General features: G+C 47.1%; 1 protein-coding gene across 1 annotated transcript in view; it reads left to right on the top strand.

Moving 5' to 3' along the window:
* Window positions 1-13,923, top strand: part of B3gntl1 (UDP-GlcNAc:betaGal beta-1,3-N-acetylglucosaminyltransferase like 1) — a 57,970-nt gene that overhangs the window by 18,523 nt on the left and 25,524 nt on the right. The window contains exons 5-6 of the mRNA XM_051159270.1: window positions 6,061-6,126; window positions 11,697-11,792. Of these exons, the coding sequence (XP_051015227.1) occupies window positions 6,061-6,126; window positions 11,697-11,792 (162 nt within the window). The remainder of the gene's footprint in view (window positions 1-6,060; window positions 6,127-11,696; window positions 11,793-13,923) is intronic.

The raw sequence follows: 13,923 nt of genomic DNA, 5'->3' as shown, positions 1-13,923 counted from the left end.
TAAAGAAAACAAAGTCTGTCTTAAAAATTACAGCTTCCGTGCATCTAAATTACGTCATAGGTTGGGCCTCTGGCTTCTTAGAGACATGCACAACCAGGGCCCATGGAACGCTGGCTGTTGGCTTATGCAGCTGTACAAGTTATGTCTGTTTCCAGTTGACTGATCCAGGTACATGGAGGTGCGATGATGCGCAGGCCAGGAGATGGAGCCTCCCTTCCATGCAAGAGACAGGAGGAGAACTGACCCACAGGGTGGCCTTGGGAGGGCTGCTGACATCTTGAAGTCAGGGCTCTGTATAATGTCATCATTTCTGTATTTACACAGCACGTTTGTGTCAGTAACTTACTGAAGACAGATGTTGCCAGCTGGATGAGGAACTGCCTCTGTCACATACCATGTGTGATTTTTGTATTTGACCTATCGGCTTTAGCGTGAGGTTAGCCATGTAGGGCCCAGCGCAGGGATCTGGCGGAGGAGGGTCTGTGTGGGCAGCTGCTCTGCTGTGCTTCGCCCTGAGTTTTGGCTCCACCTTCAGGTGCTAGCTGTTCCCCTGCGCTGAGAACAGCTGAGAACAAGCTGTTCACGCTGAGCCTCTGGAAGTTCATGGGAGACGTGGGAATGGAGGAAGAACTGGGACCCGAGCTTGTATCTCTCTCCTGTCTCTTTGATTACTTTTCTCTCTTATAGTAAGCTCTCTGCAGGGAACTACAAAACTTCATGTGAGTGTACCTATAATTTAGGTGGACTTATGCTGTTTTAAAAATGGAAGGTACTCTGCCAAAGTATAAGTTTGTTTTTCTTTTAATGGTGCTAAAGTACATCACAGTAAACAAACCTTCCTCCATTAAAATGAGGCCCCATCTCTCCAAGCTCCCACACTTCTTACCGTGCTAAGCTGGGACCCTTTGACACACGGGCATGAGGGAGGCCCTCCAGATCCAAGGTGAAGCACCCAGAACATGCCATTTGTTCTTAGAGGTGACTTGATGGGCTGTTGGTAAGGGTGACGCTGGCCACCAAAAACCAGAGTAGAGCTTTCAGCCCCAGCTGCCAGGGAGGGGACCAGGGCTGGAGATTTGCGCAGTAAATCACACCTGCCTGGTGAAGCCTCTGTGATCTCTGTAGGCAGAGGAGCTCAGAAAGTTCTTGTGTAGACATGTGAAAGCCCAAAGAGTAGTGCACCCCAGCCCCTTGGACCTTACTGTAGCTGCCTCACCATCTGGCTGTTCACTTGTGTCCTTTCCAGTCAACTGGAAATGGAGTTTGTTGTTGTTTTTTTCCCCTGTGCACCTGTCAGGCGATTTCTTGGGAACTCCCCACCTATAGCCAGGTACCATGGCATCTGAACAGGGCCTGTTCTTGAAGGGTATGAGCCCATAGCCGGGAATCCATGCTACTACACAGAGAGTAGAAGGGTTGCACTGGATGCTAAGGCCTAGCAGAGGTCTTCAGATTTGCAGGACTGCAGAGACACAGGGCTGGAGACAGAATTCCATCCTCTTCAAGGTCTTTTGAAACAAACTGAGAGGGTTGAAGAAGGACCATAAGATTGTGATTGATTATACTGAAAGGGAGAAATCACAGCACACATGTGATCCCCTCCAGCCTGTGGCTATGTAGGAGTTTGGGGAGTGGGAATAGTTTGAGAGGGTTAGGGGGATGAATGTTAGAGAGCTTCTGGTTTGCAAGATACTCACTGGGCCAGGACATTTTGCTTGGCTCACAGAATGGCAACGGATTGTCACTTGTATTTGTTGTGCCACCCAGTGGCATATGATGGCTGTCCATCTAGTGTGCTGGCGTTCTGCGGCGTCTGTCTGTCACAGAGTTTTATTTGGGATCCTCAAAGAAGGACAACAGGTGTTGGAGTTAGACAGGACATTTGCAGAGCGACTCAGCCACATGAGGAGGGGAACCGAGTGTCAAACAGACTTCACTTACTGTCTAAGGCTCCAGCTAGTCAGGGCCTGGCAGCATTGATGGTAAAGGGACAGCCCCACAGATCAGAATATTGTGGGTTAAGAAGCCTTTGGCATATGAAAATCACTGGACAAGGCTTTTCAGAACAGGCTCAGGAAGTGGCTGGGTTCAGTTCACAGGCCTTAGACCCAACCAGGAAGTTTCTCCCTAAGCTTTCCCCATCTCATCCAAAGCCAGACACAGGAAGACTTAAAACAAGATGAGTGTGTTCTCCGGGGCAGGCACGTTTTACTATGGTCTTCATTTGTCAGTGTCCCCCAAGGCCTCTCTGCATCTGTGATCTCAGGGTACCTCGCTCAGGGAGACTTCACTGGAAGCCTGGCTGTCACTCATTCTGCTCAGTTCTCTTGACGAGCAGGCTTTCGCCAGATACTTTTTTTATGTCAGAATGGGATGGCATTTCATTCTTAGTTAATGCTTTTTTTTTTTTTTTAAAGATTTATTTATTTATTACATATACAGTGTTTTGCCTGCAGGCCAGAAGAGGGCACCAGATCTTGCTGTAGGTGGTTGTGAGCCACCATGTTGTTGCTGGGAATTGAACTTAGGACCTTTGGAAAAGCAGACAGTTCTCTTATCTTTGAGCCATCTCTACAGCCCAATGCTCTTTTTTTTAATTGGGGGGGGCAGTGAGAGAGGGTGTGTGTGTGTGTGTGTGTGTGTGTGAGAGAGTATGAGAGTGTATGAGTGTGTGTGAGTGTCTGTGTGAGAGTATGTGTGTGAGTGTGTGTGTGAGAGAGAGTGTGCATGTGTGAGAGGAGTGCATGTGTGAGAGAGACTGAGAGTGTATGTGTGTGAGTGTGTGAGAATGTGTGTGTGTGAGTGTGTGTGTGTGAGAGAGAGAGTATGAGAGTGTATGAGTGTGTGTGAGTGTGTGTGTGAGAGAGAGTGTGCATGTGTGAGAGTGTGCATGTGTGAGAGGAGTGTGTGTGAGAGAGACTGAGAGTGTGTGTGTGAGTGTGTGAGAATGTGTGTGTGTGAGTGTGTGAGTGTGTGTGTGTGAGAGAGAGAGTATGAGAGTGTATGAGTGTGTGTGAGTGTGTGTATGAGTGTGTGTGTGAGAGTGTGCATGTGTGAGAGGAGTGTGTGTGAGAGGAGTGTGTGTGAGAGAGACTGAGAGTGTATGTGTGTGAGTGTGTGTGTGTGTGTGTGTGTGTGTGTGTGTGTGTGTGTGTGTGTAGGATGTTGGGTCCTGGGGAGCTGGAGTTGTTCCAGGTGGTTGCGGTCCATTTGGTAGCTTGGTGCTAGGAGCTTAACTCCAGGTTTGGGGGAAGCAGGACGTGCTCATGGCTGCCTCTCCAGCCTCGATGCTCTTTCTGTGATGGTTCCAGCTTCTTTTCTCACCGTCATTCCACAGTGATGATTCCCTGTTCATAACTGTGGAATTTCAGCCCCCTGGGGATTTTATGCATAGCCAGGGATGCCAATTGTGTATAGAATGTTTTAATCTGCTTCTTGGGTGAGGAGAAAGCTCCAGGTAACACTCCTTGGCGTGAGCCCTGAGATGAGTGTGTTGATGCTGACATCATCTTGCATTTTTGGCCTGTTAGCCCCTCTGTTTCACATTTCAGACGCCAGCTCGTTGCTGCTAACGCATCACAGCAGCCTGCACCCAGGGAGCAGGAGCCGGTCTGTCAGCTTGGCTTCACCTTCTCCTGCGGTAACAGTTCCTGGCTTGTTATCAAAGTTCTCCCTTGATTTCACTTAGAAAAAGGACCTTTTGTTCTCCAGTCTCTCAGCCACTTTCTTCTCTTTCTGGTGGTCTCAGAAAAACAAAGCTTGTTTGTGTTATTAGTCACCGAGCTCTGTAAGGTAGCGCTTGCTCCTCTGTTCTCTCGTCGGAGTGAGTGTCTGTTCACCACATCTTCCTCAGCCATTTGGCCAACAACTATATTAATTCCTTTTGTTCTCTCTTTGCTCTTATTTGTAGTTGCTGACTCTCAACAGCAGAAGTGGTAGAAATCACATTTGAATATTCCTTGGGCTCCTGAGAACAATACTGAGCATTTGGGCTTTTTGCACAGATTGCTGAACTGTAGAATTGGAGTCTTGCTTAATTCCATGTGTGTTAGTCAGAACCCAGAGAAGTTGAACAGGAGGTAGGGGTGGGGTGGATGGTGGTCTCAGTCCACTTATAAAAACGCTAATCTCTCCCAGATCCACCTTCACACATACAGGCATCAGTCAGATTAACACATACAGTTATCACATGCCTTTGCTAACCTGGCGTGCATACAGGTCTCCTTCAGTAACGCTCTGGGCCCAGCGGAGTTAGGTGCAGTTGTGACACACCATGTGTCATGTGCTGTAGCTGCCTGTACCTGAGCAGAGAAGGTCTCTTCCTCAAAGAGCCACAGTCCTCAAGTGATGTTGAGTCTTCTGATACCCAAACACTGAAACGAGAGGAATAAGAGAGGAAAGAAAACAAAGATGTCTGCTTGATGTATTTGTAACAAAGTAAGGTGCAATGTATTAAACTTTGATAGTCTCAGTTCTGTGACTGGTCACATGGTCATAGCATAACTGCTCTCAGAGGCCACTTGGTGGCGAATACAGCCACAGCGGCTTAGAATGGTACTCACATACTTAAATTCAAACCCTAGGAAAATTTACCACATTATTTCATAAAAGTACACATAATGGAGCCGGGCGTGGTGGCGCACGCCTTTAATCCCAGCACTCGGGAGGCAGAAGCAGGCAGATCGCTGTGAGTTCAAGGCCAGCCTCGTCTACAAAGCGAGTCCAGGACAGCCAAGGCTACATAGAGAAACCCTGTCTCGTAAAAACCAAAAACCAAAAACCAACCAAACAAACAAAAAAGTACACATAATGAAAACTAAAGAAAAGTGAGGACATTTGGCCCTGAAAGCCCAAACTTGAGGTCCCTTTGAGCAGAAAGTGGCTGGAGGCAGCGTCATGGCAGATGCATGAGGCGTTGGCAGTGGACACTTCACCATTCTCACGATCCTTCACTGAGCAATGCAGTGGAGCTGGCTCTTTATTCTGGAAAAGGTCTGCGCCATTTGTCATCCCACCTGAATTATGTCGTTTTACTTGCAGAGCATGGTAATCCCAAGACTAAGCACTCCTGCACATGACTCTTCCTAGGCCCCTTATGGCATAGTCATCTGGGTGCCCCAGTATTCTGGGTTGGCCACCTGTCACACACCATAACTCCTTTACTTATCTGTTTATTTATGATCATCAGGAGCCCAAAGTGGCAGGTGGCCCCTTAATTTCTGGTCCAGTCATTGTACATTATTTCAGAAGTATTTTCCCTGTCACCTACTCCCACATCCCTTTAAATACTTAAATCTTTGTTGATTATTTATCCACTAGAAATACCTTATTTTACTTTGAAATGAAACATTCCTAAGGAAAATGCACAAAACCTTGCGTTGAGGAACATACATACGGAGCTGCCTGTTGCCAGCACCTCAGGGATCTGCCATGACGTTCCTTCCAGCAACTTCCTGCTCAGAGTGACCTCAGTTTGCGCTCCTAGGGCCGTACTTTCCTCACTCTTCTGTATTGTTCCCAATATGTGTGTGTTTATTAAATAGTGCAGTTAGTATTTCTAGGGTTTGAATTCAGATATGTGAAGTGTCTGCTTTTGTCTGGATTGACTGATCTAGCAGCTGTGAGCGCATCCACTACCGAGTGGATTCAGAGCAGAAATGTATATAATTTGTTTCTCCAGCTGATACTTGCTGATTTGAATGTTCCATGACTGGAAAGTACTATTTGAATCTTACTTGGGTAGAGGAGCTTTTCTACGCAGATGGTAAAATTGTAACCTGTACCTCGTGTTATACTGGGTGATACAAAAACATCTCTGAGAACGACTGTGAGTGTCTTTGTTGGGTTTTGTTCTGAGCCACACTTGTACTGTTAGAATTTTTTTTTCCCCTCACCAATCACCAACTGCTTTTCCTTGGTAACCAAAGAGGGTCCTGGTCATGGGTATCTGAGTCGCTTACTAACATTGTTTGCTGTTGTAGTCTTAGACTGTGTGTGTGTGTGTGTGTGTGTTTACTGTGGACGTGTTTTATATTAATTTTAAATGTGCTCTTTACACAGGATGATGTTATGATGCCCCAGAGAGTAAGGCTACAATATGAAGCTGCTGTTCAGCACCCAACGAGTGTGAGTACCCATTTTCTATGTGGTTACCACCTTTAATGAAATGCCAGAGGGGTGTGTGTGTGTGTGTGTGTGTGTGTGTGTGTGTGTGTGTGTGTGTGTGTGTGTGTTTTGGTTTTGGGGGGATTGGTTTTGTTTTGGTTTTTTGTTTTTTGGGGTTTTTTTTGCTTTTGTTTTTTCAAGGCAGGGTTTCTCTGTGTAGCCTTGGCTGTCTTAGAACTCACTCTGTACACTAGGCTGGCCCTGACCTCACAGAGATCTGCCTGACTCGGTCTCCTGAGTATTGAGATTAAAGGTGTGTGCCACAAGTACCCGGCACCAGTGGTTTTTGTTTTCGTTTTTTTTTTTTTAATAGAGATATTCCTTCGGATTAGAAAGAAACAATCTGTTGGCAATCAAATTGGCAAATTGGGAGATTTGTGATTGCCATGTTTGTGAGCCCTTAAGGCTAGCTCACTTTGAAGACACACATGCCCCTGGTTAGTGGCAACAGGAGCAGGTACTGGAAACACAACTTCACCTTCTTGCCTATAGCAGCCTGAGGTGTTTTTTCTGCTGAGAGAGCTCCACTAAGTGAGATTAGAATTCCTAACTTCACTAAAGAAAAGAGTTTCAGGACAAGCCACTTTGAATTAGAATTGGAGTTTATTTTATTTTATTTTTTTGGTTTTACAAGACAGGGTTTCTCTGTGTAGCCTTGGCTGTCCTGGACTGACTTTGTAGACCAGGCTGGCCTCAAACTCACAGAGATCCACTTGCCTCTGCCTCCCGAATGCTGGGATTAAAGGCATGCGCCATTACACACGGCTGAGTTGGAGTTTATTAAGAAGATTTTAACATAGATTTAAGCAGGGTATCAATAGACAAGTATTTAGGAAAAGATACTATATCCCAAAATATAAGCATAAACTTCTTATGAGAGTCACTTACGGGTCTTTTCAATAGCTACATATAATTTTGGTCATATTGTTTGAATGATTCTAAGAAATTCTCTTTTTTTTCTTTTTACTTTTTGTTTCTTTTTGTAGATGAGACAGGTGGGTATTGTACAGAAGTAAAGACTGAAAGGACTGAGCAATCGGTCTGAAAAGTTGAAGGAAGCTTCACTGTATTAGGTTACAGGGACCTAAGATGTGTTTTTACTGAAAATAAAATTTACACTCATGAGATTCTTAGAAAACTGAAGTTCTACAGCCGGAAAAGGAGTAGGCCAAGTGCAGCGCAGTCATACATGCTTAGCCCTTAAGCACGCTTTGTTGGTATTTTAACACTCTTGCATGAAATAGCTCTCCCTGTGTGGTTGACCTTTGCAGCAGATTTTTATTAGCTGTACTAGAATTCTTGACTCTCAGCTGTAGAAAGTCTTCAGGAAACTCCTTCCTGGGTGAAGGGCTCCTTTCGTTCTCTCTGTCCCCTAATGTTCATTGTCTTTCTGTCCTTCTTTGCCTGTCCTTCTGGAAAGCACTGGCTACTTTGTTTCTGTGTCTCTCTGTCGCTTGCCTTACGATGCAGTGGGACCTTTTCCCATGCAGCCACTCACCGAGGACAGGCTGCTGCTTCTCACGTGGGCCTTTGTCCCCGTGTGAGCTCACGTCGGGTTACACTGGTCCCGACAAGCAAGGGGTTCAAAGGGAAAATCTCATCAAACAACCTTCGCAAATGCTGTTTCAGGCCTTCAGTTCCGCAACAAGCATTGTTCTGTGGACTCCGAATGTAGCTCCAAGTTGTTGGCTTTTATAAAACTGGCACCTTTGTTTCTCACCTTCCCCCTCCCTTTGAGGAACTTGTCACTGGCCCGTGGGTGTGTAGACGCAGCCCTCAGGCCTGCCTTTCCTGGGACGGGGAGCTCCCTGGCCTGATTTCAAGTCAAAGGCAGAAGACTTATGTACCCTGAGCTGGAATTGCTGTTGTATAAACATGCGTGGCACAGATGCTGTGGAGGACGAGAGGGGGTACTGTGATTGCCCGTGAAAGCCTTCTGGGCAGGGAGTAATGCCTCCATAGCCCTGTGGCAGCTCCGTGACTCTTGAGGGCTAGGGGTTGTTGCAGGGAGGGTGTGCACCCAGATCAGTCCCTATCCCTCGATTGTCTGCCTCACCCTGTCTCCCCAAGCCAGTCCTACCCTCCATCCTGCTTCTGGCCTTTTGGCCACTTCCCTCTGCATAGAGGGTAGGAGCTCAGCTTTAACGTAGGAGATCTCAGAATCACTTCCAGTATAGAGTTTTAGGGCGGAGGCACAAGCTCTTGCACCCATGCGGGCAGTTGTGTTTGTTAGTGTGTGAGAAAGATGGAGACACAGGCAGAATGTACCCTGCCCTCCTAGGAGCAGGGGGTTGAGATCACTGTGATCTCAAAAGGATCTGGGGACTCAGGGCCCCAGACCTCTGTGAGGGATGTCTCGGTGAGGGAAAGGGAGCATTTGTTGGGTCCTGAAGGGATCGTGTGTAAGTAGAGCTAAGTAACCACAAACACATATGTAAGCACATATGTTCAGTGACCACAGACTCTGGAAATTGCTTTTTATTTGTATTTTTTTAAGTTCAGAAGCATAGCATTCCATTTCGTCCCCCTTTCTCATTGGCCCACAGTGTATGACAACATGTGCTGTCATGGAGTCTGTGGGGACTCCATCTGTACCAGGTCATACTCCTCTGGCTCCCCAGGCTTGGACCCACTAGGCCTCACCCAGCAGTCCAGGGTTTTCTGCCGCAGCCCCCTACGATGTTGGCAGCTTTCTTTATCACATGTAGAAACAGACTGTTCCCTGGTGTGGTCTGTCTGTCAGGAGTGGCCTTACCGTGATGTGTGTGTAAAGGGAACACAAAGGCTAGCGCCCCAGAAGCTCCTCCCTGGTGGCTGACAGTAAAAGTCAGAGAATGAAAGCTAAGCCCAGCTTCAGACACGCGCTGCTCGCTGGCTCTGCCTCTGGAGGGCGTGTTCGTCCGCCACTCGCCTGTCCCAACCGTCTGAAGGTAGCGGAGCCTGTCCATGCCCCAGCGGATAAACAACAGGAGTCTGACGCTGGTGCGCACGTTCTCATGTAAGACGCTGTGTGTTTTACTCAGAAATGAGAGTGTACAATTATTTTAATGTTTACTAACAAATATTGACATTTTAGAGAACCACATTATTTTTAGATGTTTTAATTTCCACCCCAATCTAAAACTAAGCAGATTGACTGCATTAATGTACTTGATTTTGCAGGTGTCTGTGACATTCGTTAAAATAATCTGATGTTTAGACATGTTCAGGAATCTAAAACATGAAACTGTCAATTTTTCTTACAGTTAAATCACCCTTGATTTTCACTTTTGTATACTGCTTAAGGTTCTAGATTCTGACATTTCTTGCTCAGCCTCGTTGAAATCTTAGGGTCTCTGTCCAGAGTTCAGTAGAGAACTGTGTGCTGTGTTTTCCTGCTAACTGTAGAGGCTGGTAAAGGGCCTCTGCCTTTTCTCTTTGTGACTCAGGGTGTCAGGATGATTGGCTCTGTAACACAAAATTAGCCTGAGAAGACGCGGTTACTGATGCTGGGTTTAAAATCATGGCTTGCAGCGTTGTGATCTGTCATTGCTGGCTGTGGCTGTGTGGATTGTTGTGTTTAGTTTGTTCAGAAGGAATGAGATGAATGTTGGTGCTGTGTCTCCACCCTGGTGACTTCTAAGCTGTTTATAAGGAAGCTGCTGACCAAGGAGGGAGACCCCTGATGGCAGCGTTTACGGTGCGTTCCGCTGTTGAATCACTGCAGACTCGTTGGAGTTTATGTTTGGGGCACTATTTCTTTCTTTCTTTCTTTTTGTTTTTGTTTTGTTTTGTTTTTCGAGGCAGGGTTTCTCTGTGTAACCTTGGCTGTCTTGGACTCACTTTGTACACCAGGCTGGCCTCGAACTCACAGCGATCCACCTGCCTCTGCCTCCCGAGTGCTGGAATTAAAGGCATGTGCCACCACACCCGCCTGTTTTGGGCACTGTTAACAGCTCTAAATATGATTTTTTTTTTTTTTTTATTCCTATCCTCTGTCTCCTGAACCTTTGCAGCCTGAATCATTTCTGAAACAGATAGACTAGTGTAGAAGCCTCATGTTTGCCTCTGCAGGATCCGCAGGTGGCCTCAAAGGGAGTTACCACTAGATTCCTGAGCAGAGGTGGGGAGGGAAGTGTAGCAGTAAGCAAGGCTTCAGCGGGACCAAGGGTAAGGGTGGGAAATAATATTATCCCGTTTGTGTGCTGCTACAAGCACAGTGGTGAGTGGCTTCTGCACAAATAAACAGCTAATTTTTCTTTACCTGCTCCACGCTCAGTTTCTGATGTCAGCAATAGGCTGGCTTTGCTCAGCCAGGGTACATGGTGGCTCCCAGGGACACTTGGCGCAGGTGGCAATTGGGGAGCAGATATAAAAGCCCTAGATGCTGAGGTCAACTATAGGCTGCCACTTCACAGCCCATTGTACCTGGCCACAGCTGAGGTGCTAACTCCCCAGGTGCAATGGGCTGTTTTGCCTGTTCTCAGTCACAGCCAGAACCCACGGGGAAGTAGTTGGTGGTGGTTTCCACTTTCCTCTTTTTCTACTTCCACTGTAACATGGCTGTAATATCAAGGGGTAGGGGTAAAAAAGGAACAGAGCTGCTACCCTGGCTGAGAGCAGGTTTTGATGAGCTTTCGCCTTTGCTTCCTGTTTGTGCCGGCTCCTTCCTGATTGGCCCTTGTCATTTGCATGCGTACACAGCCAGTCACCTTACCTGTGCCTGTATAACATGGCTGTCACCTCCCTTTTGCCAGTCTAGTGGAGTCTGGGTTTCACCCAGCTAACAATAGGACTCTTGAGAAGACACCCCAAAGATAGACCCCCAGTGAGACACCGTGACCTGCAGCTGCGGCTGCAAGAAAGGGACTCACTCCAGGTTCAAGACTGCAGATCCCACCTAGACGGTGAGGTTTGTCTGTGAGCAGGTGACCTTGCTCCAGCCCTTCGGATCCCCAGAGATGGGAGACCTGCTGTCATAGGCTTGCTCTACAAGGACCGCCCCTGGCTGGGGCTGTAGCACGTGCCGCCTTCCCCTGATGACCAAGCATTCAAGTCTGTGAGCCTATGGGGCCATTGCTGTTCTAACCGCCGCACAAGAGCGTCTGCTCTTTGGAAGGGAAACACTGTCCTGTAAAGAGACGACTGTGGGTGGGAGGAGACTGTTTTGGAGGACATGAGCTTGTAATTCCAAGTCATCTCTACTCAGGGTGCTGCTTTCTTAAGTCTGAGCCCAGAGTGGTTCCCAGTGACAGGTGGTAATTTTTCAAAGTTGTCAACAGTTCATAAAGTGAGTTGATAGAAACAATGAGGTGTTGGGAGCTTATATTTGGGTCATCTTAATCTGATTGCATCAAAGGGGGAATGGTATGCTTGGCGAGTTTAGGTCTAGCTAGGGGCAGTATTAACTGTTAACTCCTTAAGACTGTCCTCTGTGGGCCTGGCGTCCTTGCCCTTGATGTCAGGGATTTTTTTGCTTAAATCGGCCCCCAATCCATGAATTTCACACGTACTTACAGAACCTTAAAATATATTTGTTGTTTTCTTTTCAGATCATAGGATGCCAAGTGAGGAGAGACCCTCCAGACTCTACAGAGAGATACACACGTTGGATCAACCAGTTGACTTATGGTCAGCTGCAGACACAGGTGACACTCACTGCGTGTTTGACCTGTTATAGGCTCAACTGCTTCAGGTCAGGGTCCACTGGGACCAAGTCCAACCTGTTGACACCCTCTGTCAGGGTGAGGGCCTGGTATCCTCACTCATCTCTATGCTGTTGACTAGACATGTCTTTGTGTCTTTGATGGGTCACGTCAACAGAGGACATTGTCTTGGGTACTGTTGCTCAGAATCCAAAGAAGGTACTTTAGTCTCTGTGCAGTGTGTCCTTAACGTGTCCCAGATGAATATGCATAGCACTGTCACTCACAGTGGCCCCAGAATCAAATACATAGTTACCTTAGCAGTGGACAAAGCATGGCCATGACAGTGGACACAGCGTGGCCATGACAGCGGACAGAGGTGCCTGTGGCTCTGGATGAAGAGTGTGTGTAGAAGCAGAGAGAGGCTGGCTGTAGTTCTGGTGTGCTGTTATGAGACCCGACACGGGCTCACCTAGTAGCCACTGGCTTAAATCTCACCAACCCTGTTGAATGAGGCGTCGTGGAGTCAGTGGCTGCGGCTTCCCTCTGTGGGGCCCTGTCCATCCCCTCGAGGAGGCAGACTGTCTTATCATTTTGTTGAGAAAATCCTTCCTGTATACAGGCAGCCAAGGCCCAGCTGTGCCACAGAGCCCTGCGTCATGTTCTTGTCACAGGACTGCGTGCAGGCTGTGAGTGGAAGGTTTACTCTCAGTGAATTTTTGAGCCTGTGCATAACACCCATTGGTCTGCCTGTGACGGTTGCGGGAACTGTGCCTGTGAGAGCTGGAAGGAGACACCGTGTACCGTGTTAGTAGAGCCAGTTGCACTCAATGTGTCAGGTTGGCTTCAGACAGGGGCCACTGTTGCACGACTTCTGGGAGCAACTTTCGTCACAACAGTGAATTCCCGTTATGAGTTCAGAGTCTCCCTAGGGGGTTAGGTTTTGTGTATATGGAAAACTTAATTTTAGTTTTGTTGTTTTAAAGTTATATTTTGAAAAGCTGTTGTTGTTGTTGTTTGAGAAAAGGTCTCATTATGTAGCCCAGGCTAGCCTCCAACTCAAGATCCTCCTGCCCCAGCCTCCTGAATGCAGAAATTGTAAGCATGATATTATTTTATTTTAAATAGCCTTGGCTACTATATAAAGAAATTGGGGTAGAGAAAATTCAGTGGAAAATAATGGTGAATATAAGCAAAGAAAAATAATACCTATGTGTGAAAATGTTGTTATGAAACCTATTATTTTGTACAGTAACTAGAAAAGTTAAAAGTAATCTTTGCTGTTAAAAAATAAATTTGAATGGTAGGATTAAAAAAGACATGTTAAATGAATTTCCGCTCTTCAACTCACTCACTCGTCACTCAGGGTCCTGTCCCCTCCTTCCCAGGTGGCCCAGGCTTTTCTGACTGTAGAATGCCCTTTGTCTTCCAGGGTTATGCTTCAAAATACTCATAGAACCCTTGAATATAGAATTCTGTGCCTGTCAGGGTTGGTCGTGTGTGAATGTGGATTTGGACCTTCCCTTTTTTCCTTTTCTTTTGTTTTTTAAAGTTTTTCGAGACAGGGTCTCTCTGTGTAGCCTTAGCAGTCCTGGGACCCACTCGCCAGGCTGGGACCCAGTACGCCAGGCTGGCCTTGAACTCAGAGATCACTTGGCTCTGCCTCTCACGTGCTGGGATTAAAGACGTGCGCCACCACCGCCTGGCTTATTCAGATCTTTTCTAAGAAGGTTCAAATATTCACAAAACATTTACCAGAAATTTATTGGAGAATTACCTCATAAAATTGAAAAGCTCGTTAAGATGGAGGAGGATGTAACATTCAAGTGACGACTGACGACAGGCCCATGACCTGAGGAGCTGCAAAGTGACTGACAGGCCCATGTCCTGAGGAGCTGCAAAGTGACTGACAGGCCCATGTCCTGAGGAGCTGCAAAGTGACAGGCCCAGGTCCTGAGGAGCTGCAAAGTGACTGACAGGCCCATGTCCTGAGGAGCTGCAAAGTGACTGACAGGCCCATGTCCTGAGGAGCTGCAAAGTGACTGACAGGCCCATGTCCTGAGGAGCTGCAAAGTGACTGACAGGCCCAGGTCCTGAGGAGCTGCAAAGTGACTGACAGGCCCATGTCCTGAGG

Source organism: Acomys russatus, chromosome 16 (genome assembly GCF_903995435.1).
Source record: "Acomys russatus chromosome 16, mAcoRus1.1, whole genome shotgun sequence".
In the NCBI taxonomy this organism is placed as follows: Eukaryota; Metazoa; Chordata; class Mammalia; order Rodentia; family Muridae; genus Acomys; species Acomys russatus.
The sequence above is the reverse complement of the archived record's forward strand: the minus strand, read 5'-3'. Positions and strand labels throughout refer to the sequence as shown.